Source organism: Eupeodes corollae, chromosome 1 (assembly GCF_945859685.1).
Source record: "Eupeodes corollae chromosome 1, idEupCoro1.1, whole genome shotgun sequence".
NCBI lineage: Eukaryota > Metazoa > Arthropoda > Insecta > Diptera > Syrphidae > Eupeodes > Eupeodes corollae.
This window is the reverse complement of record NC_079147.1, coordinates 172,751,913-172,776,657: the sequence shown is the minus strand read 5'-3', so window position 1 is coordinate 172,776,657 and position 24,745 is coordinate 172,751,913. Positions and strand designations below refer to the sequence as shown.

The 24,745-nt window shown below is 32.8% G+C and overlaps 2 protein-coding genes across 8 annotated transcripts in view; both read left to right on the top strand.

Annotated features, from left to right (window-relative positions):
* The window catches only part of LOC129953997 (thrombospondin type-1 domain-containing protein 4), a 53,996-nt gene extending 29,317 nt beyond the window's left edge, over positions 1-24,679 (top strand). For 4 of the 7 annotated variants that reach the window (XM_056067581.1, XM_056067582.1, XM_056067580.1 and 1 more), the window contains 5 exons: positions 21,453-21,654; positions 21,712-21,899; positions 21,968-22,984; positions 23,319-23,469; positions 23,547-24,679. In XM_056067581.1, the coding sequence (XP_055923556.1) occupies positions 21,453-21,654; positions 21,712-21,899; positions 21,968-22,984; positions 23,319-23,469; positions 23,547-23,695 (1,707 nt within the window). In that variant the 3' untranslated portion in view covers positions 23,696-24,679. Of the gene's footprint in view, positions 1-3,124; positions 3,668-21,163; positions 21,369-21,452; positions 21,655-21,711; positions 21,900-21,967; positions 22,985-23,318; positions 23,470-23,546 lie in introns of those variants that run through there. The other 3 variants (XM_056067584.1, XM_056067583.1, XM_056067585.1) reach the window with 3 other exon arrangements.
* Positions 1-24,745, top strand: part of LOC129953996 (lysosomal alpha-mannosidase-like) — a 424,309-nt gene that overhangs the window by 356,246 nt on the left and 43,318 nt on the right. The window lies entirely within an intron of this gene.

Here is a 24,745-nt window from a genome sequence, read left to right as displayed (position 1 = left end):
TTTAAGTTACATTTTTTTTAACCCTTAGTCTGTTCTTTCATTTTTATAATTTCACCTTTTATGAAATGCAATGATTCTGGATATACATATTTAAAAATCAATCTATGAGTTAGTTGATCAAAAATGATATATCAACAATTTTTTCTCTGTTAAATATTTGCAACATGATGAAATCGTGCTCGTAATGTAAAACATGTGTTGATAGGTTATGAAGCGAAAGGGGTCGTCTGTAAGGTGGCGGCAGTAGCAGAAGCAGCAGCGCTACAGTTCTAGACGTACCCAAAGACGACGCACTTTTTAATCGATCTGGTATTCTGAAAAAAAAATATTATACAGATGAGCAGTTTATTAGCACTCGAATAGCTTTTTGTTGTCTTTTATGGCAGATGGAATTTGTGATAAGAAACTGAAAATAATACAGTATAACCTATGGAACCTGACCGATTTTGTTTAAAGTAATGAGTATAAGCCAATGGGTAATTTCTATTTTCTGGCCAAGAGTGTTAGAATTGTATATGAATACAATATGAATGAAAAGGTAATTTTCTTAACCTGAGAATAGAATTATTCTAATCTGTGATACTCGGGCTTTGGCTCTTGGTTCTTTAAAGTGGCATTTTTTTGTGTTGCACTTTGTAGGTAGATATATTTTTCTTAAATCGTTGATAACATTTGTATATACTTTCGTTGGCATAAAAACATTATTTTTGGGCCTTTAAATTGATATATGTACATATCTTGTTATAAACATTCTTTGTTTTAAAATATGTTCTACAATAGACTTGAGGAAGACGTAGGCACATTTAAGAGTAAGAATATAAATTTATTTGAAATATTTAACTTGGTATATTTGTGTTTTTTACTTATTTTGATGGTAAATCCAAAAGTAATTATCGACATCCTAAGACTTACTTTAATATATGTACATAGGGTCTGTGGTAAAGAATGGATATATTTTTTTAATTCTTAAGTCACTAACTGACTTTAGAATTTAATCTTTCTTAATACATAGGTCACAAAATAGCTTGTAAATTAAAGTCAAACTAAATCTAGAAAGTGACGTCACATCTGCCTTTGCAACTCTGCTCAAATGATACTCAAAATATGTGTATGTTTCATTCTAAAATCTTTAATTTAAAATTTGAAAAAGCAAAATAAAAACATGATAATTGTTTCACAAATGTGAGAAAGAAGCATACGTTTGCGAGATCTCCCGCATTTAAATTGTGTTTCCAAGTAAATCAAAACTATTCATGTTTTTCAAACTATCTGTACAATTTAGATTTTTTGGGTTTTTTGCCTGTTAAATCAGATCACTTATTTATTCAAACATTAATTTTTAGTATGCATGTACATATGTAGTTTAACTAATCCACAAATTTATTTAGCTAATCCTAAGATTATGGATAATATAAGCAAGGACTCATGACAAGGAATTTAAAATACCTTAAAATTAATGTATCGAACGAAATATCTTTACGCGAAAAATCTTTTTTTTTCAATCAGAAAATCATTTTAAAGAAATAATAGAAATTCGAATCTTTTCCTTTGATTATCCATTTTTCCAGTATTTCAATATATTATTATAGTAATAAGAAGAGTATTTCAACAAAACCTATTCTTATTCAATTCGCTTTCATTTGAAATCGCTTTTTTATTTTGAGAGCTTCTATTAAGTTTTCCACTAATCGAATCAGGATCTCCAATCCTCATATTCTAATTTAAGACCTTCCCTGAAATCTACAGACCTCCTCTAAAACGTTCAGACCTGCCTAGGAATTTCAAGATCTCCCTTTATATTTCACCTACTCAGAATATTCAGACTGTTGATATTTCAAGACCTCCCTTGGACTAACTTAACCACGTACTTGCTCAATACCTATTGAGAAATAAATTTAATGTAGTTATTACCGAAAATATACATAGTATTCAGTCCTCTCCACAAATAAAACAATTTTAATAAGTGGAAGGCCTGTTTTGCTTATTTGAAGCATAAAAACACTTAATATAAGGTTATAATTTTGCAACGAGTCTTATCAAAATTTTCTTTGTTTAAATTTTCTTTGTTTTGAAAGATAATTTGCTTAAGCTGCTGATGTGTGGGAGACCTACTAATGAAGTAATACCTACATATGATGATTGTTATACTTAAGTACTGTTAATGTACATTAATCGGTACGGTCTGCTCCGGTAAACGAACATTTCTGAACTTTAAATAATATTTAAAATTCAGTAGATATGTGTACATCTTTAAAACCCTGCATAATTATCTTGGGAAATGTATATTCTTGATTAAAAACTGTACTTGAGTCTCATTTTGATGACCTATTTCAGGCCGTGCTTAGTGAGTCTTATTTCTGAATACGGTGGCAACATGTCATAAGTTACCTGCCAAATCGTTGGTAGTATATCTGAGGTTGTTTGTAAATTTATTTAACATCAATCAAATCAATCAATCATAGATTAGATAGATACTGATACGCTATACAGAAACTACCCACATGTAGTATTACAAAACTTACCTCATTTTGAAAAGAATTCTTATTCTTGGCAAGTCAGGTCTATGTGGCAACAAGGTTCTGAGGGACTATTTTGTATTGTATTTTATGTTTGTATGCAGACTAAAAATAAAAATCCCAGTTTCCTTTCAGCAAAAAATGAGTAAACAGTATAAAATGTATGTAGTTCCTAAAATTTTAAGTAATCTCTTTTGTTTTCTTATCTGGATTAAATAACAAAAAAGATCTACAATTAGGGACTTTACTGTTTAGATAGGTAGCTACATTAAAACACATCTCACCCTCAAAAATAAATATGCAAACAGTCAATAATTTGTTTGTCTACACACGAGATATAAAAAATTCAACGAGAGCAACAACAACAAAAAAGCACATATGTATCTTCAACATCCATTCAACACCATTACCCACATAACCTCTCATAAGACCACCTCTCGGTTTTAGCTAGCTAGAGCTCCGTCTATAAACTCTAGAAGATATGCTCCTACTTCTAGTTCTAGAATGTAGGTATGTATATGTCTTCTTAGCATTAAACTATTTGGGGGATACATCGTAAGATATATACACTCAATCCAACGGCAACGGTCGTAGCAAAACCAAACCGTCCATTGGTTCCATCTGCCAGTCTGAGTCAAAGTGTTCACCAAGTCAAATCGATCGCTATATTCTCGAAGTCGAAATAAACCACTCCAATTAGTTTACTTCCATACACGTTATTCTTAATATACTGTTGTTGTTTTCGCTGGTTCGTAGTTGGATTTTGTTTTTCTCTTTTGAGAGATAGTCTCCGATTGTCATTTGAAATTTGCATTTTCTGATTTGCAAATCGAAATATTTATTGGTTGTGGTAGGAAAGTGGAAGGGATCTTTAGAGCGCATCCGTTTTTCGGGCGGATATTTCTATTTTATCTTTTGCTTTATCCTTGGCAATATCGTTCAAGTTACTTATTATTGTGTATGTGTGTAATTGAATTTTAAAAAGACCAAGTTGCCTTTCAAAGAAATTAACTCTGGTATTACTTTGGCAGCACCCGCTGGATTTGGAAAGGACTTTAAAATTGAATGGTAGTTTTATCGAACAATTATGATTATCAGTAACGGGAGACATTGTGTGTTTGTGTTCAACGCTGATCTGAAATGAGGAAACAGTAAATCAATCATAATTTTTTTATTAAAAAAAATACGATAAAAATTAAAACTAAACTCTTACAAAATAACAAAAAATTGCTTTAGATAGATACCGGTGTTGGGTGTTGAGGTTAATTGACTTTTTTAGTAATTGTAACCAGATACATAAAATGTATTAAGTATAAAACAAAAATTATTTTACACGAAATATTTCATCAGATTACAACCACTTTCTTTCTCCAAACCTCACTATATTTAAATGCTTTTGGCTACACTAAATGGTATTGTTTCATAAAATAAAATTAAATGCATTTTTCTCTTCTTATAATCACAATTTATTAAAACCTTGAGTTTGCAATGAAATCATATTTGAAAATAACAAAACCAATAACAACAAACTTTTTGATATGAGTTCAATGCTAATTACCTTGTGATGACCCTCAATTTCATAGGACATTTTGTTTACAGTAATGATTTATGTTTGGTATGTAAGAAAAAATATTTTGTTTAAAATTAAAAAAATAATTAAAAGTTTAAAAAACATAACATTGTTATTCGATAAGCTTATAAAAAGATAAAACAGTTTTACCGATAAACAAAAATAATTGTGCAAAAAACTATTTGATTTGGTTTAAGATTTTTTAATAGGTCAAATGTAGAATTGTGCTGAAACCATTGTCTATTGAAGATTTTTTTTTTCTAATTTTTCAACATTAATACCTTTAATCGACACATCTAGAATGTATACTGCCGAGCAATCTTGAAATAACAAAATGACACAAACAAAGTTAAGAAAGAATTAATGTTATTCTCAAATCATTTAACCTAATTACAAATCTTCTCTTTTCCTTCTTCCTTCAAAAAAATCAAAACTTCAATTTCATTCAATATTTACTTTACTATTTTTTTAATTTTGTACTGAATTATTTTTATAATGTTTTAAGAAAATTTACATTATTTTATATCTTAATTTTTTTAAACTTTCACTAACTCGTAAGCTTGTTATTATTGTGAAATTTTATGCTATGAAATAAAACAATATGTTTTAAGGAGGTATTCCAAAAAAGTCTATCCCGAGACTTTTGAACCTCAAAATAATGTGGTTATCTGTGGGTTTTCTAGAAAGTTCAAATATATTTTTGGTGTTTAAACATTCCAATAGTAAAGTAAGGTGAACAAGATTTAATTTTATTTTATATAATACAATTATAAAAGTAAACTGTATATATACGATAAAATTGCTTCTTTACAATACGAGTACAAATTTGGAGTTTTACAAATAGGAACTAGGGCCTAGTGACTTACAACTCTCAACCATCCCTTTATTTACTAATTATGCAATGAAAACGATTATTTTGAATAATCACAAAATAAAAAGGCTTTGAAATAGATGAAAAGAGCGCTAAGGAAAAAAGTTGGTAGGGGCAAATTATGTTTCATATTTAATATATACTTAATTAAAAATATTAAAAAACGTTGAATGTGATACCAATTTATACAATTCTTAAACATGTTGCACTCAAAACCCAATAATTCTATAAAACAAGTATTAACACATTAACTTTTACCAGCCATATTTGTTTTCTCTTCTGAACACAAATGTGTCATTCATACTTTAAAAATGTTTCTTTAATACAAAAATTCGCAAAAATAACTTATCTAATCTTTTAAGCAAATTTACAAAATTTAAAAACATTCTTTAATATTCCTAACATTTGCAACATAAAAATCTCATTGAACGTGATAAGAATGATGATAATGTGTAAAAAGAACAGAACCAACAAAATTGACTTAACCTTTATCTTATATTCAGCAACACCCTGCCAAATAATTGCGACAAATTGCCTAATTAGTTTGAAGTTCCACATACCTACCTACTTTTAGTTTGTAAGGGAAAAAAAACAAAGGGATGGGTCATAACTCATCCTCATCAGACATCATCACACGTCAGTAATAATTAAACGTTAAACTTTGGTATTTCCATTTTTTTCTTTTACTTTTGTTCGGAAATATGATTTCATTTTAAAGATACGGACTAGACATTTAAATTTCGCTTAATATTTGTTAAGTACCTATTTATATGAATGTTTTATGTTTTCAATAATGTATAGTGAACCATTTTATCTTTGGTTTATCTTCTATTATACCAACTTTATACATACGAGTACATAGATGATGAGATTATCCGACTCGAAATTCCAAAAAAGATATTGAAAGAATATTATAAGTTTATATATATGTGAATTAAACTATCTACATAAATTATACTTTTTCGATTGCTGCTTTGTAAGGTAAACAAATAACACAATAAAACTGAAATCTTCACTTGCTGTTATTAATTCAATCAATTTAAATCTGTCAAAAAACAAACTCTTTTTTATAAAGACCTTGTCTAAAGGTAATGATTACAAATTAACTACTCGACTAAAATTTTTAAGTCAATGCAATTTGTCTGTCTTGTATAAACAAACTAGATTTCTAATGTTAGACTATAAGAATGCCTCTAAAGAATAAAACTTAATTTTAAATGTAAAACAATTTCAGACATCCTGTAAAATAAAATTACGTCCAATGTAGGTTTAATCACTACCTACATTTATTTACAGTGTCACTTTGTGGATAATGTTGTAGTTTTTAATGTGAATAAAATTTGCGAATTAATGCTGCATTTCTTATTCGTGTATTCTTTGATATTAAATTCCAGCTTAGTTGAATTTTTACATTCTAATTAATTCACTACCACCTTACTCAATTTTATTAAATATTCCATTCAAATCAAAATAGAACTACATATTACCTAAATATTTCTATATTTTTTCCTTATTCATTTCCAAAATGTTTGCAATAAATTTTCATAAAATCACTTGCTAAGTCTATCAAACACTTAAGAATTTCCTGACGTCAGAAGCACTCTTCCACCAATTAGCACTTAGAATATACACGCATAGTTTTAAAAATAAAAAAAAATGATTTCAATTGGTTAGTGACACTAATTGAACAGTAATTGTGTTTTTAAATGATTAAAGAGCAATTTGTTCGTAAATGTTAAATTAAAATAGTATGATATGCCCAAAACAATCTATCGTTAACGGGCGTACAGCCACACAGTACAGTATTTGCAAAACCAAATTGATCTTACATCTTTTATTTTGTTCTTTATTATTTTTTGCTTCCGCCCCAATTTGTTATATAACAAAAAGAAGAACACAATCAATAAGACAAATAAGATACGTTTTTTTTAAACACACGTAGAATTTAATTTAGGGAAATATATAAACACTTTCTAGTCCAAAAAAATAGGAACAAAAATAAACTAGTATGAAGTATTGGCAATGGAATTTGAAACAGAAATCCCATTTTATGGTTGATTGATAAATTTGGGGCTAAATATGTTTAACATTATAATTGTTTTATTTTGGAGAACAGTTGTAAATTCTTTAATTGAAAATCTGATTTCAACAAAATAAAAAAAAAATATTAATGATTTGACTTCTAAATGAACACCATCTTTTCGACTTAAGCTTCGGCTGCTATCATAAATTTAAAAATCTATATCAATTTATTTTCTGGGAAAAAGTGCTGTTAAATAAGAAGAGATACAAAATTACATTTTTATTGCAAAGATTTGCAGAACTTTATTGTATTTAGTCTTAAATATTTTAAACGAAAATATTAAATTCGAAAATTTTGAGCCTGTTGTGAAAAGGACTTATTGTGATATCGTTGAATTCATAAAGTCTTATGCACAAATTTATTTTCGTACTCCGTTTCCGTGAGACATTGGAGACATTCAAAAAGTGTGTACCAAAGAAATAGATTTGAGTTTTTGGTTAGACCTTAAAACATAAGTATAAGTGTAAATACTTTTTTTAATGTGTATCACCAACATGAAATATGTCAACTATGCTTATTTATTAAAAAAGGAGAACGTTAAAAAACTAAACATGTATATTATTTTTGTGTTAGCTAAAGTAAAAGCCTTTTTGTACTATTTTATATTTTTGTGATTTTTTTCTTAGATTAGAAAGTTAGAAAGTTTGTGCCAAAGGCTGTTTAATATCCTTGATATTAATATTTAAAAAAACACGCATTAAATTAAAACTTATTCGTAAAATCATACTTTCTCATTGTTTTATTTTAAATTGTATATGTTTTAAGGCAGACGGCATATTGCCATTCTTAAAAATAATTTTATAAGAATTGTCTTTTTAGAATGCGAATTAAGAACTAGAGAAAGAATTGAATTTATTGCAATGACGACCCTTTAAAGTTTAAAAAAGAAAATGGAAACATTAGGAGTTAGGATTATCACCCAATTCCTATTATTTTTGTATACCTTAACCTAAAAAAATTGTTTTTTAATTTGATATTTGTATTAATCTATTTTTCACATGCAAAAACATAATATAAAATTTTAACAAAATAAATTAATAAACTGTACAAAAACCAAACAATAGCATCACCCATTAAAATTAACACCATAAGTTAAAGGTGATTTTACAAATTATACAATTGAGTTGAATTAATTGGGAACCTAAACAACGTAATCATCTTAGGTGATCAATAAACTTAGGAACATTAAAATTGATGGTAAAATATGTTCGTGAATTAATCATAATAATTTGAATCAACTGCAGAAGTAACCTTCAAACGACGAGAAACCGATTTACACACTCAATTACAACAGACGTAAGTTGCTGATTGTGCCTCAATTTACTAAATCCTACTCTTACAATCGATCATCATGGCCATCAAATTTAATCAAATACAAATTAAGCAAACATAGCACTATCTAAAATAATCTTCATATCCAAATACGCGTATTAAAAGCACTTAAGGTAGCTTTAAGCAAATTTGTCATTTCAATTTTCTTTATTTGGTTAGAATTTGATGTTTTACATCCCATGTGATTGCCACGCACCGGTTGATCGTAATTTGCATGCGAATGGCCTGAGTCGTTTGCGTTTCCATAGGAATGTAAGCTATTAGCAAAATTTGATGCACCTATTTGTTTTGATTTTAGATCAACATGATCGTAAAACTACCAATTTGATTGCCAAATTGAAATCTTGAAACAGAGGAATTATCATTAGCGCTTTGGATATAAACAATACCTTTTTAACGATAATTCTGTTTTTGTCAATAAAGAAATAGAAAAAACATTAGCTGTCGCGTCAAAGAGTCGTCGTCGGCACAGTTAAATTTGCTTAATTATTCAAAACCAACGAGAGCGACCCACGTAAACCATTTTCTGTATCGACAGTTCATAAAATGCCATAAACCTCAAATTATTGATAGTGAATTAAAATGAAAGGAGGTGCTGCCAAGGGCGGATCCAGACTTTCAGGAGGGGGGGGATGTCACATCTCATACACTTAACATAAAGATGAGTTTTTGAACACCACTTAAAAATGTTCTTTAATTGTCTCTAAATAACATAATAGGTATCTTAACCTTACATTTACATATTTCAAGGGGTAAAGAGACAACTTTAGTTAGATTATAGTGCAGCAAGATATGGTCTAACTTTTTAATTTGGAAGAATCCCTAGATATATAAGTATTCCAAAATTCCAACAGGATTCTAAATATGTCATATTTAAGAGCTAAATTTCAATAGTTTAGAGCGTTCTTGGTGCAATTCACGCAAAAATGTTAAAAATTGTGTTGATACGTAGCTTTAGACAAAAATAATATATTCTGTTCTTGTTCAGCATTTCTCAAGAACGCTACAAAAATAAAAATGCAGAAACCCAGACAATGAGAATGTTCGCCAGAAAATCTGATACAGAATACGTTAGGAAGAATTTGTTGCCTTGTTTGACGTATTTTTTTCAGACTCAATTTTTAATCAAGTTTGCTTCTTAAGAACTTTTTTTTTTAAATCTTATAAAAATAATTTAAAGCATTACTAAGTTGTGAGAAAACAAAAATTTTATTTATTTTTGACAGCGGACTGCTTTTTTGTGAATATCATTAAATTACTAACAAATCTTAGGATGGAATCTTTACTTATGCAACTAAACTGTATGAGCTTTATAGGTCATTTGACCTTAACCCTGAATCGTGTATTGGTAAAAAATTGATGAATTTGTTCTGAGCGATTGGAATAGTGCTGGATAAAAGAAGTACTTTAAGCAACAAAGTTTAAAATCATATCCATTAACGCAATACGATTTCAAGAGAAAATTAAAAATAAATAATCTTCCAGGGGGGGTCATGACACGTATGCCCCCCACCCCCTTTGGATCCGCCAATGGGTGTTGCTTTATGTAATTATTGTTTGAATTGAAGAATAATTACTAATAAAAATTCGTTTCCGATTTTTTCGTTTAAACTTTAAGACTTTATCGATTATTTTTTAACGATCATAAAAAAAGAACTTAAGTATTGTTGCCAGCTCACTGAAATTATGTTGATAATGCGCTCAAGCTTGTTATGTTTGCTCAAAAAATCAAATTTATATTATTATTTGTTTATTCAGTTTTACGACGGCAATATAATTTCTTAAGATTTCTCGAGTGCTTGAGACTCGAGAAGCTTGGAAGCACTTAATGATTATTTGTTGTTTTTGCTTATAACAAAATCGATTGAGTAAATATTTGATCGAATTTATGGATGATAATTTTCAGGTTTTTTCTCATTAAATAGTGTTAAAGGTATTTATTTATAAAATAAAATAAATATATTATAGGGCATGGTCTTGATGTTGTAAGTAAAATAGTTGTATTCGACAAGAACTTATTTTAAAAATTTGAAGAAAGTACAAGTGTTTATATAGAAAACATTTACATTTCAGCACTTAAACGAATAACATTGAGAATCAATTGAATAGTAAATTCGATTATAGATTTTTGTAGTTTTAAATACACTAGGTTCGCCGATAAAAATCCACTGAATTAACTAAGACGGAGGTTACTATTGAACAAATGTGTTCTTTACAGATTTATAGATTAAAAATATTTATCAAAAAAGTTATACCATCAGTTAGTTTAGGTAAATGGGCTGGTGATTGATGACGCTATCGCCTTTGACGAATTATCTGCCTCAGAGTTTACTTCTAGTGTGGCTTAGCGCTGGGAAGTTACATTCGAAGTGGGCTGTGTCTTCGTGCTTTCCTCATCACTTCAGCCTTTACATATGTCATCGTTGGTAAGTCGCATTTTCTTTTTATAGTTACCCATCAGGTTGCTTACAAGCAATGTTAGAGATTTATTCTATAGGTGCATAATAGAACGGGATTTAACTTTGTAGAATTTGTGTCACTTGGCCGTAGCACAAATGACCTATTTTAGTTCACACGATCGGGTGGTTATACGCGATTCTATAGGGGATTGGTTCATTGTTGTACCCACCCTTATCAGCTATTGTTATTATTATTATTATTTGTTTGTTATTATTATTATTATTTGTTTGTTTTTTGAAGGTTTTTGTTTATAGTTTTCCCTTAATCAAACTATTTTTTTTTACTTATTATAGCCTATCCATTTTCACAAATATTTTTCAATAGTAAGATAGATAAACTATCGTCTCTCTGTCTAAGCTGTATACTAGAAACACACTATTTATGTAAACAAATTTGTATTATCTATGAAATAAAAATATCTATCTATCTAACAACAATCTCTTATTGTTGAACATTCCAACAAGGGTATTTCATGTAAACTCATAATTTCTATACTTAGCAGAAAATGTTAAATCAGGTTATGGGCATCGACATTGACGTTGGTTTCAAGAAGTAAAGTTTTTTTGCACCATTTTCTGATGCAAGTCGAAGAACTGAGGCCAATTAAGATAACTACCGTCGAATTCCGGAATATCAATTGTAGCTAGATTGCACTTGACTTTACTTGAGGCGATTGACTTGTGGTTTCGTTAAGGCTCGTTTGAGGTGGGGTTTACTATCAGTCCTGCTGAGAGATTAAGTATTTGGTGCTACACTGGAGAGTTCCTTTGAAGGCCTGCTAGGGGCTTGACTGCTGTTGGCCCTAAATCCTCTTTTAGTTGTTTGGGCTGAGGATTTACTGCTGTGGTCTTTTCTATAGCATTATAAGGTTTCTAAGAATCCTCATCACTAAACTTCTTGATGGTGTAATCTTTTGTTCACTCAAACACATTCTTCACTACGGCACACTATCCTTTGGTGAAATATTCATGTTCTTTTGCTTGCGGATAATTATCTCTTATCTCGCTGTCCACGTTATCAAAGGATTCCCACGATGCGTTCAGTTTAGCCCAAAGAGCGTGATATTTCTACCCGGTTCATTATTTCTGTAGTTTCGGTCGAGATTATAAACTTTCGTTCCCTCTTGATTTATTGTGTGGTTGACAGCATTGAGTTTTCGAAGCATTAAATTCTTTACGGTTTTTAATTCCCCATATTAGACAATGCTGTTAATATCAGAATTTAATGAGGAGATCAAACGCTGATGTTGGTAGTCCACATTCGAAGAACAAGGACGAGAATCTAAGAAATAATATGAAAAGCTGAGGGTGCGGTGATCAGGGAAATAATTTAGACAAAAGATCATTAATAAATATAAGGAAGAGTGTCGGAGACACTTTCCGTTACTAATTCAAAAAAAAATATCTTACAAACAAATTTTAAAAAATGCACTAAACTAAATTTAAATACATATGTAATTTTTTTTGTTTACTCTGTTCTAACATATTATATATATGCATTAAATTTAGAAAAAAAGTATTTTTATAAACAAGGATCTCTGCTACTTATAATTTTGTTTGTTTCTTTGGTTACCTTGAAATCTCATCAAGAAACGATAGGACTACATTTCAAAACTCCTTATATTTTTTTCTTTTCTCTCGAACGCTGTTCGGATCCATAGGTGAGTTCTTGAAGGGCCGCGGTCGAATACAGAAGCAGCCACGGTTAAATGTTGGCTTTTAAATACCTTTGTTTTATGTTGTGTTGGATTTGAGCAGCGACCGAGAGTGAGCGATTGTTCCGAGACATTATCTGCTAGTACCTAATCTATGAAACCATTTTCCCTTTTTTATTGTCATTGTTTAATCAATAGTTCTTTTCTTAGTCGGTACCCAATATTGTTTGCCATTTGTTGTTTGATCTTCATGAAAGAATTGTCAGCATTTTTGGTAACCATAACGACACGTCCAATTTATCATAAATTATCTGAATGCAAATGTCTAAAAGGTTTATTTAAAAAAAAAACACATAATACTGTTCAAAGAACACCGCTTTTCATACAGCTATTGTGTAGAAAAACCATTGCAAAACAAGTTCGGTTTTTAGATGGTGTTGGATATGAATTTCTATTTTGCAACTATTAAAAAATTGCTCAAATGGAATGCAATTTGCCTAATTTTTCCATTGATTAAATTTTTTTCAACAACTTTTGCGTGTATCAAAAACCGAAACTTCTTAAAATGCACACGACGTATACGCACTTATTCACACCCCAGTCTTATTTGCATTGTTTTATTTATAACGCATTCGTTTTGCATATCAAATTTCACGGTTTCTTATTCGTCATTCATCAACCGGAAAGCCGCCGCCGCCGTTGCCAAAAGCTGAATTAAGTAGCTTAGCGCCGCGTTTCACTGCCCCGGGCCACCGCTGTCGCCGGCCAACTGTGATGAGCGTTGCACTGCGCAGCAAGTCAAACGTTTATCGCGTATACATCTATTTGAAATGCTGGCTGAGCTGCGGCTGCAAAATATACCACTGATTTCTTTATTGATCCTCCTCCTCTCAATGGGGTGCTGAAAGCTAATGTGCGGAGTGTGCGCTCAGTTTAATGTTGCACGCCGTGTTTCATCAACGCAACATTGGCAGGTGTAACGAGGTACAAGCTGTAAGTATATACATTCATTATGTTCCTTGCAATTTAATTTGCTGCTACTCTGCCAGTAAAATAGAATTCACGTTGACGGATGCTACCGTTGATGTTGTATGTGGAAAACAATGCGAGCGTCGAAGGGGGTTCTTCCGACCGCCAATAAGATTAAAAGCCGTTTGACAGATAAAATGATTTTGCAGATAGAATTTCATGCAAAATAATCAATGAAAAACATTGCAACGTGCCGCAATTGTAATTATACCATTATATTGAATGATTTCGAGTTATTGCTTGAAAGAGGGGAGTCTAGCGAGCAGCTACAGCTGCTGAGAAAATATATGATCGGTGTCGGTGGTAACAAATGGAATGGCAGTCCGCCGCTGTATCTCGTTGAGCTGATAGTGGCCCAGTTTTAACGAAGAGAGTGAAAAGTACATTTTATCGGCAAACCAACGTCAACGTGATGTGCAATTTGCATACAATCCTCTGCATCTGAGTTTTTTATTCGCACTTAGCTGAAAGAAGAGGATTGAGTTGAGTTATGTATATCTGCACCACTGAAATGTTTTGGATGCATTAGTTGTTTTTAGTTGCGCTTTCCTCTATGGTCGGAGTGCTTTTATTGATTTTATGTTTGCTTTTATAGAATGTTAGCTATTGTAACCATCAGTGAAGTGAATCGGTTACACAGATTGTTTTCGCTTTTCGAAGTCGAAGAGGCTTATGAATTTGCTTTGACAAAGTCGTAAGACTTTTTCACAGAAGACATCGAAATCGTATGTGTGTGTAGACTGTGGAATGATCTTTGGGTGAATTTCAATTTATCGGGGATATCTTAGGGCTAATAACATTAATATTTACAGTCACTAGTTTTTTTTTTAATTCAAACCCTTTTGCTTTTAAAGTAACCTCAAAGAAATATTATGTACGTATTTTTAACTTTGATGCAAAGGTTAATGTACCTTCATTTAAGTAAATCTATTAAATGTTTATCTTGACTAAATGAGAAGTTAAGTTGGTATCAGTGACCGCTTAATGAAAATGAATTTTTAACTTTAAAATAAGGCATTCAAATTTGCAAATCATTATGCCAAAATTATACAAATGTATAAGACAATTTTTGTTAGGAATGATGGGATTCGGTTTTCAAAACTTTCAAAAACGTGCAAATATACATATATGCAAATATATGTATGAGTGGGCTCTTTCAAACAATTCTAGGATACTAGAAACTGGTATAGGGACCCTTAAAAGATCATGCAAAATTAATTTTTTAAGAGAGGGATTAAAATATTAAAAAAAAATTTTAAAAAATATAAGCACATAAATACTATAAAATAATCAAAAGATCTTTTTATTTCATTGAGTTGAGAATTATCCTTTTATTTCCAACCTATGCAGTAATATTATCATCATATTTGCTGCCAAAATAGTATGCAGTGAGTTTTTAAATTGACAAGGGGAAATATTTGCACTTGTGAGGCCGTTTTTGTGACACCTTTTGTGTGTAATAGCCAAATCATCATATCAATTTACAAGACTAAATGTTTGTAGTTTGTTAGATGACTGGGATGTTCTTACCGTTTGCAAGATGACTTCAAATTTGTGAGACAAATTATCTCTATCAAACAATGCACACTTTTGAATGAATGGCTGTATCTGTGTTCACATTTTACACACAATGCACGCAAGGTGATAATAAAAGATGGCTTACCCAATAAACCATCTTAAGAAGCTATTAGTTATAGCTATCATTGGTTATCATCATTGAAAACATGTGTCTGAAACACAAAACTGAAGAAGCTGTAAAATTTGAATAAATTAATGAAATAAAATTAATTTAATAAGTTGTATACTTTAAACAAATTTTGTATATAGCACTAAAGTTTTCTTAACCAATTAAAATAAATTTTTTAAGTGATGAAATCAAATTTAAAGGACAGCTTATTTCTGATATTATAATTCAAACTAAGTTTCATTTCTGTATGAAATAAATTTCTCAGTGGTCACCTTAACCGACTTGGCAAAAAAGTTAAATCATAAAAATCAATAATTGCTAAATATAGATTGACTTCTGAGAATCTTTTGCTCAAAGCACTTAAAGTAACTTCTTTTTTTAAATAAAGTTCATATCATGCAATATACATAAAATAAATCATTTATCAGTGGTTTGAAATCTGTTTTTGTTAGACTTATAATTTTGTCAGAAAAATAGGACTTAAATCAGCGTAAAAATAACCACAATAACCACAGCGTCACAATTAATTGCAAAATAAAATGTCATATACTTACTTACTTAAGGTGGCGCTACAGTCCGGGCGGACCTGGGCCTCAACCAACATGCGTCCCCAGCCAGCTCGGTCCCTAGCTAGCTGTCTCCAGTTTCGCACGCGAAGTTGGTTGACCTCCTCTCCCACCTGGGTGCGCCACATGAGTCGTAGTCTTCCTCTACTACGCCGCGCCGTCCCTCGGGATTGGATTCGAATACCTTCCGGACTCGAGCGTTGATTTCCATTCGCTCTACATGACCTAGCCATCTAAGCCGTTGGACTTTAATTCTGCTAACTAGGTCAATGTCGTTGTACAGCCCGTACAGTTCGTCGTTATATTTTCTCCTCCATTCTCCATCTATGCATACGGGACCAAAAATCACACGAAGAATTTTTCTCTCGAAGCATCCTAAGACGCTCTCATCTTTCTTTGGCCATGTCCAGACCTCAGCGCCATAAATGAAAACCGGGATGATGAGTGTCTTACAGATTTTGATTTTAGATGCTCGATAGAGGACTTTATTTCTCAATTGCCTTCTAAGTCCAAAGAAGCAGCGATTTGCAAGAGTTATTCTTCGTTTAATTTCAGCGCTACTGCCGTTGTCTGCATTAATAGCGGTGCCTAGGTAGACAAAGTCCTTAACTACCTCAAAGTTATAGCTGTCCATGGTGACGTTTTGTCCAAGACGTCGTTGTTCAGTGTAATTTTTTGATGACAGCAAATACTTGCTCTTGCCCTCATTAACCACTAAACCCATCTTCTTCGCTTCCGTCGCAATGCTCTCCACTGACATCACGCTTTGATCTTCCAATTATGTCAATATAATCTGCGTATCCGAGTAATTGGATAGACCTTCGGAAGATTGTGCCTCTAGTGTTGACGGTTGAGTTTTGCACAATTCTTTCCAGAACGATGTTGAAGAAGTCGCATGACAGTGCATCGCCTTGTCTAAAACCTTTTTTGACATCAAATGAATCGGTAAATTCTTCCCTTGAAAGAGCAGCGTGCATTCTCCATCGTCATTCTGCACAAACGGATAAGTTTGACAGAGATGCCAAAACTAGACATTGTTCGGTAGAGCTCTTCCCTATAGAAGCTGTCATTCGCGGCTTTAAAATCGATAAATAGGTGGGGGGTATCGATTTGAAGCTCCTGGGTTTTTTGCAAGATCTGCCGTAGTGTGAATATTTGGTCGATAGTGGACTTTCCTGGTCTGAAGCCACACTGATAAGGACCAATCAGGTTGTAGACGAATGGCTTCAGACGTTCACATAATACGGCAGAGAGGATCTTATACGCAATGTTAAGGAGACTGATGCACCTGTAGTTGGCGCAGTTTAGAGGGTCTCCTTTCTAAAGTATCGGGCACACTATGCTAAGATTCCACTCATCGAGCATGCTTTCTTCCGACCATATTTTGCAGATGAGTTGGTGCATGCTCCGTACCAAGTCATCGCCTGCTGCTTTGAATAGTTCGCCAGCGATGCCGTCAGCTCCAGCAGCTTTGTTTGACTTAAGTTTAGATATAGCTATCTTCACTTCGTCAAGGTCGGGTAGGCGGAATTGTTGATCTGCGTCGCCGAGTTGAGTGGTTCAATCTCCCTTACAGCGGAAATCAGTTCGTCATCGCCGTTATATAATTTGGAGAAGTGATCTTTCCATATTCTCAGCATCGACTGCGGTTTTACCACAATGTTCCCCTGATAGTCTTTACAGGCTTCGGTTCGTGGCTGGGACCCTTGGGAGTTTTTTTTTTACCTTTTGGTAAAATTTACGAACTTCATTCCTGTTGTGACATCCCTCTATCTCCTCGATCGCGCGCTTCTCATGCTCTCTTTTTTTCCATCTAAGAAGCCGGTGTTCCTCTCTCCTCTTCTGCTCGTAGAGCTCGCGAGCAGCTCTAGTCCTTTTGTGCAGCGCCGTTTTGTATGCCTCTTGTTTCGCTGCGTGCGCTTGCCGGCATTCGTCGTCAAACCAGGGGTTTCGCTGTGGTGGCCGTGTGAAGCCTAGCGGCATCTCTGATGGCTGCAAGGCAATGTTGCCAATTATTTTCAATGCTTAATGCAGGTAGCATAGGACTCTTTAAGAGGTTATTAGAGACTCGATCGGAAAAGGACATGGCAGTCTCTTGCGATTGTAGTCGTCTAACTTCGAATCTTCTCACAGTACTTCCTTCTTTTGGCCTGGATCGGGATATCCGTAGTCGTACCTTCGCTACAACGAGGTAATGGTCCGAATCAATGTTGGCCTCTCGGAATGTTCGGATAACCTGTATAGTAGAGAAGTGTCGTGCGTCGATCGCAATGTGGTCAATCTGGTTGACGTTTGATTGATCAGGAGATTTCCATGTCCCCTTGTGGATATTAAGATGTGTGAACTGCGTACTAGCTATCAGAACGTCTCGTCCCGCAGCGAAATCGACCAGACTGAATCCGTTGTCGGAGGTAGTGTCGTGCAGGCTGTATCTCCCGATTATGCCACCAAAGATGTCTTCTCTTTCTAGCTTGGAATTTAAAATCTCCTAAGACAATTTTAATGTCATAGCCAGGGCATATTAGGCTTATGTTGGCGAATTTAGCTTTAATGCGGATTGTTGTGATGCGCTCGCTCGCTCACACTGTTGAAACTCAAGACTTTTTGCCTGTGTCTAGTTCCAACAACAAATCCACACCCAAATAGACGCTGTCTTTGTTCTCGGTAGCAGTCGCCGTAGTAGATATCGCAGTCTTTTAGTTTGCGTTTGCCCGGCCCGCACTTCTTGGATGGCGGTAATATCTGCCTTGCAGCAGTTTAGGGCTTCCGCTAATTGGTCGGCTGCACGTCGTCTGTTAAGGGACCTAACATTCCACGTACAGATCCGAAGTTCGTTGTCCTTATTTCGTTTGCGTGGTTTGTCAACAGTGAACTTCGCAACTAAAGGTATTTTTACGTGGCCAGGAAGTCACCCCGACGGCACAACCCTGAAGGGCCAGATCCTTAGTATAACTCCAAGAAAGGGGAGCAGGATAAACCGCTCCTTACAGGCCTGGGCTCCGAATATGTCGAAAAAGCCCTATAAGGTGTTGACTAAGTAGTTCAACGTTACTGGAACTGTAGACGCCACCGTTGATTCCATCTCGAGAATTCGCCGCCTGGATAAGGAGAGGTGCCTTAGTGGAAGCACCTCTCGTTTGCTACCCCCAAAAACTCTCCACTGGGGTTGGAACCCAATCTCCAGTTGAGGTTCTAGGCACCCGATGTTCACCGCGGGGTGGTGAGAGTAGGAGTTGATAGACAGAGGTGGGTTTGAGAACAACCTTTGGATGCTTGTGTCCTCTTGAATGCACATGTCTACCATTTGAACATCATAAAATGTCATATGCACACTTGAATATTGAAATTTATGTTCGATTTACAGGGAAAATGAGAATTAAAAAATATTATAGTTGGTAATTGGTTCTTGAATTCAAGAATCGAATGAAGAACGTTATCAAGGATGTACTAATCATATTCATAGAACTATTGTTATTAATTTTAAACTGGTAGTTATTTCGTAATGGGTGTGATTTGTTGAATTTAAAGTGGTCAACAAGAAACGATATAAACAATAAATCGACACATCTTTTATTCCAAAAAATATCGAACATAACTGGAAAACCTAGGTACATTTCTGTTTTCAACACAAATGTAAACATAATATATCATGTGCTCTGAGGTAAGTGGTTGTCGGAATTAAATAGATTGTTTGGGTGACATTTAAACATTTAATTACAATCGTTATTTTGCGACTTTTAGTTCAATGCATTTCGACAAGGTAAGGGACAGTTTTGCTCATCAGTTAGATGCTGTTGTACCTTTATAAGATAAAACCTTAAGTCGATGACTATCGACACAATATAAAATTAAAATATATAATTTTTTATCTAAATTTGTCTGAACTCAAGCACATAGTGAGTTAATGTTTTGCCTAAGTCAGACCTAAGAAATTTAACCAAAAGAGCTTTGCTTCTGTCGGCAAATTGATCTATTAAAGATTATTCAAATATTGTTAACTAGGAAACAAATGTTCAGCTTAAAGCAACCTTCCCATATCTGTAATCTTCCTCGTCTAATGCACATGTAGCTGCACAACCGTTGAACCTTAACTAAACACAGTCTTAGAGGTAAAGAAAAATAAATCTATGGTATGTATCTACCATACATAACTCTTGTTAAATCAAACAACAAGTCATAAATCCCGCTCTTCAAGCTTTGTATTAAGTTTTTTCTATAATCTCGAAACCGTAATCGTGCAGTTGAGTTCTTAAGCGCGCATCTCACACACCGTTTTTTCATTTTCCAACCTGTAACGTAGGTATTTTGTTTATCTAATCTCTAAAAAAATCTAAAATTTTAAACTGCGGTAGCTTTTTAATGCATATCCACGAGGTAAATACCATAGTTATAGGTAAATGTCCAGAATTTTACAAGTTATATTACTAAATATGTATACATTAACAACCCTATTGTCTATATTGTTGCCACTAGGGAGAACATTACTAATAAAAAATATGTCTCTCTTCATTTTGGAATGACAACCCAAATAACAGAGAACCCTAATTCCTAACAAAAAAAATTTCTGAAAACTTAAAACATAAAACTAAGTTATAATTTTTAAATCATTTTCTTTATTTAATAAATAAGCTTTTATTTTTGTTGCGGAGGCTGAGATTTTTCTTCGGTATGCAAGACTTTTGGTTTTTGGAGATTGAATTTACGAACATACATTTCAGTTTTTGATTTTTTTAATCGCCAGTTATCGCTATTTTGTAATTATTTTATTTTGACTTTTTACCAAATTTGTGTTTCTGTGTTTACATTCGTAAGTTATCGAAAATTTTACATAATTAAAAAAGTAGCAATATTCATTTTTGGTGTTATTTTTATAAATATTTTTCCCATGTGTTAGTAGTAAAATGTAGTTAATTATTCAAAACAAAGTTAGATTCAACGTGGCAACCGGGATTCTTAGGAAAACAGGTAAATTATGCCTCAGACAGAATCATGATGCCGCGAAAGTGAGAACTAAAATGTTTGTTTTGACTTAATCTCGACATGTTTATCTCTGATGTGAATATGTTTTATTTTCTTCCTTTTCGATTTGAAGATATTTCTTGGCAATTGAGGTACAGAGTTAGGCTTCTTATAAATGGTGTAATGTGTATTTTTTCTTCAGCTATCAGTGCGGCGCAATATCCGTAAGATATATGGACAAATATGTGTGCTCTTTCATGGATCTTTTCCCAGTCAAGTTGTTACAATTAAAACGTTTGCAGTATACTGTTATCGACCAACCGCACGAATCTAGATATCGTTTTAAATGTTTGTCTGCATGGGTATTAGTAGATTATATATATAACTCAAGGTTAAGGGTTATTTACTTAATACGCGTAGATTCTTTGGATTTTAGATTTGACTTCAATCGAAAATAAAAAAATTCTACTCATAGACTTCAATATCGACCAAGAACAAAATACATGAAAAAGAGAAGAGCCTTAGATCTAAAAAATAATGTTTTATTCGGCCATTGAAGACAAATATTAATTTAAAGTGTTATGGATTTTTCGAAAACAATGATTGTATTAATATTAAATCGATTTATTTTTGTGCTGCTGGTAAGTTCATCGATGAGGGTAAAAAATATGTATTTTTTTCAATATGAAATTTCAAATTCTTTTAAATCACCCGCATTTTTTCAGGCAATTCAAAGCAGTGGTGTAATAACTGGACTATCAGCCAATAGTGGCACTGTGAGCTGTGGGGGTTTAATTTGTCGATCTATAACTGGAATTTTCACCCGAAATCCATTGCCAGAAGATGCTTATGTTCACGTTGCAACAATTCCAGCAGGAGCTTCAAATATTTCTATTACTGAATTGAAAAATAGCATAAATTTGTTAGGTGAAATTTTGTATAGCAAATAGAAAAGAATGAGATTGGTCTAAGTTTTGTTTTTAGTGCTAAGGACTACAAGTACAGAGCAGAAGTACCTTTTTAATGGAGATAATACGGAATCTTCAAATGGAGCTTATGATGCAGCTGGAGCAGTGTTTGACTATCGAAGAATCGATGGTCTTCAAGACGGTGAGGGAGTAACAGAATGGATAACTTGCACAGGACCCATAAGGGAAATGTTAGAACTTATGGTGAGCTCCATTAAAGATGGATGCCTGTTTAATATTTCAATCAAATCAAATCCATTTTATTTCGCCAGGTCTATTCTAGAGATGTGAATCCTGGAATCAAGTACGAATACCTTTTGCCAATAGGCTCCGATTCCGAAGAAAATGAGGTTTCTGTGGAAAGCGATATGAATATGAAATCTGGCAACGAAGCAGACGCTGTACCCGGCCGTCCAACACGAAAGCGTAAATTTAATTGGAAAGTTGTGGGTTTCAGCCCATGCAGTAAGTCTTGTGGCGGTGGAACTCAAATACCTGTAATTCGATGCGCTCGCGAGAATCCAACTAGATATTTCTCACAACGTCGTTGTAGTCATTCAGAAAAGCCGGTTTTAAACGAGAATCTCCTACGATGTAACACCCAGCCGTGTCCGGCGTTTTGGAGATTGGAAGAATGGGGTGATTGCAAATGCCAACAGGGTGAAGGTATTCGACAACGCGAAATAGGTTGTGTTCAAGAATTGGCGACCGGTATAGTGATTCAAGTGAATAATGTTGCCTGTTTGGAGGAAGAACCACAAACTAAAAAACCTTGTGACTGTCCGAAAATGAGTCGACGAAGAAATCACCATCGGCACAGGCTATACAACGGTCGTCTTCAGAATCCATTATCAGGAAATTTGACGGTGCCAAATAACCAAAAAGTGATAGTTGCCGATAAAGACAAGGCCGGAATTTGGTTGTTCTCAGATTGGAATAATCATTGTTCGGCATCTTGTGGACCAGGAATTGAATACCGCTCAATCTATTGTGATCGCTCAAAATCGAATACTGAGAGATGTGACTTCAGATTTACACCTGATACAACTAGGCCCTGTGAAAACGAAATTGAGTGCGTGATGGGGGAATGGTTTGCTGGACCCTGGTCAAATTGCACTGGTAGCTGTTTTAATTTAACGAAATCTAGACAAGTGCTTTGTATACAAAATCAGCTCATAGTTGATAATGAGGATTGTAAGGCGGAACTTAAGCCTGAATCAACGCAGAAGTGCAGTCTTGGTGATGTTGAGTATTGTTCTGCCAAGTGGCATTATTCAGAGTGGAGTGAGGTATGTTCTCAATTTTAGGGTAGTTTTGTTAAAAAAAAGTATTTTTAAAAGTTTTCTTAGTTTTTCTTATTTAAAAAATACATCAATTGGGTTAAATTTGACACATTTGGTTTGCGAAAATAATTTCAATAATTAGTGTATCAAAACAAAAACCAAAACATTTACATATGTACATACATATCTATGTATGTATGTACATATATTAACTATTATAGCTCTTGAAAAAAAAAAAAAATCAAAAGGTATCCAGTCCACCCCATTTGTTTACCTTACTTATTTTTACCCTAGAAATTGTAATATTAAATTTACAAAACAAAAATTGCAAATATTTCAGTGTACAAAATCTTGCGATGGCGGAACTCAAAGACGCAGTGTGAAATGCCTTGAAGTCAACGAGACCGAAAATACCCTTACAGAATCCATTAAATGTCGTTACTCTAAAAGGGAGCCAATATATCGCAGTTGTAATACATTTGCATGCAGTGGTGAGTTCGTTTTTTCAATTAAAACTTAATTTAAATTACATCACATACAATTTTTAATGAGCCGAGAATTATTGCAGAGCCTCGAGTAGATCTCATACAAAATGACATTGCTCCAACGTGTATTGATGAATTCAATGACTGCCATCTGGCGGTAAAGGCCAAACTATGCAGCTACGAATATTATCAACAAAATTGTTGTTATTCATGTGGAGCAGTACCAGCATAATTGGCAAAAAGAAAACGATTCGAGGCAATAGGACTTTTTTATAATTCTTATTTTTAATTTAATTTAAAATGAATGATTATATTATGTATTCTTGATACAACTTATTACAGGCGACATGAAAAAACAAGCATATTTCTCACAGAAAAAAAAACGACTAGCATCTATGTACTTCTGTAAAATCCTTGAAATGATAAGAAAATAAAACGACAAAGTACCTTTTTTTTAATCCAAAACTTAAAAAGAGTAAATTTGCTTATTTAAACTTAAAATTTGGAACTATCTAATAACAACAACCTGTACTAATGAAGAAAATAATAAGAATAATACTTTATTAAAATATATTTATTTAATTTGCACTTTAAGCTAAAATTTTAAATGTGAATAATAATTTTTATTTTAAGTATTATTTTATAAGCAAAAGAAAGAAAGAGAAAATGTGTTATAAATGTATCCATAGTTGTTACATGTATTTTTCTATAAATTGTTTTTTTTTTTTTTTTAATTTTTAGCTCATTGATATCAGCCATATAACGAATTTCATTGTAGTCGGAAACTATTCCGAATTCCAAAAAAATTACTGACCAAATACGTTTGGAGTGGAAAAAAATTTGCATTAACACCGGATTTCTAAATACGGTTTGTAGGAATTTGTAAAAGTTTACGATTACGATGGATTTCGTGATAGGCCCGATCCACTTAGAAAAAAAAAGAACAACGTTTCCATTTAAAATGTATTATTGTATAATTGCACTTTAACTTATTTTTAAGCTTAATTATAAAACTTACTTATTTAAAACAAACAAATTATTAAAAATAGTCAATTAAATCCAACACCATATACGACAATGCATGAGTGTTCACTTGAAATATTATGGTTTGCAAAAAAAAGCTTAATATCTTCCAAGTAACGAATTTCGGGTCGAAAATGTTGTAATTTAACTTTTAAAAATGTTATTAATAAACAATTTACATTTTTTTATAAAATTCGAATTGTTTTACTTCATGTATTATTTATTTTCGCGTCGGTTAGGTATCCTTGAAAACTTTGAG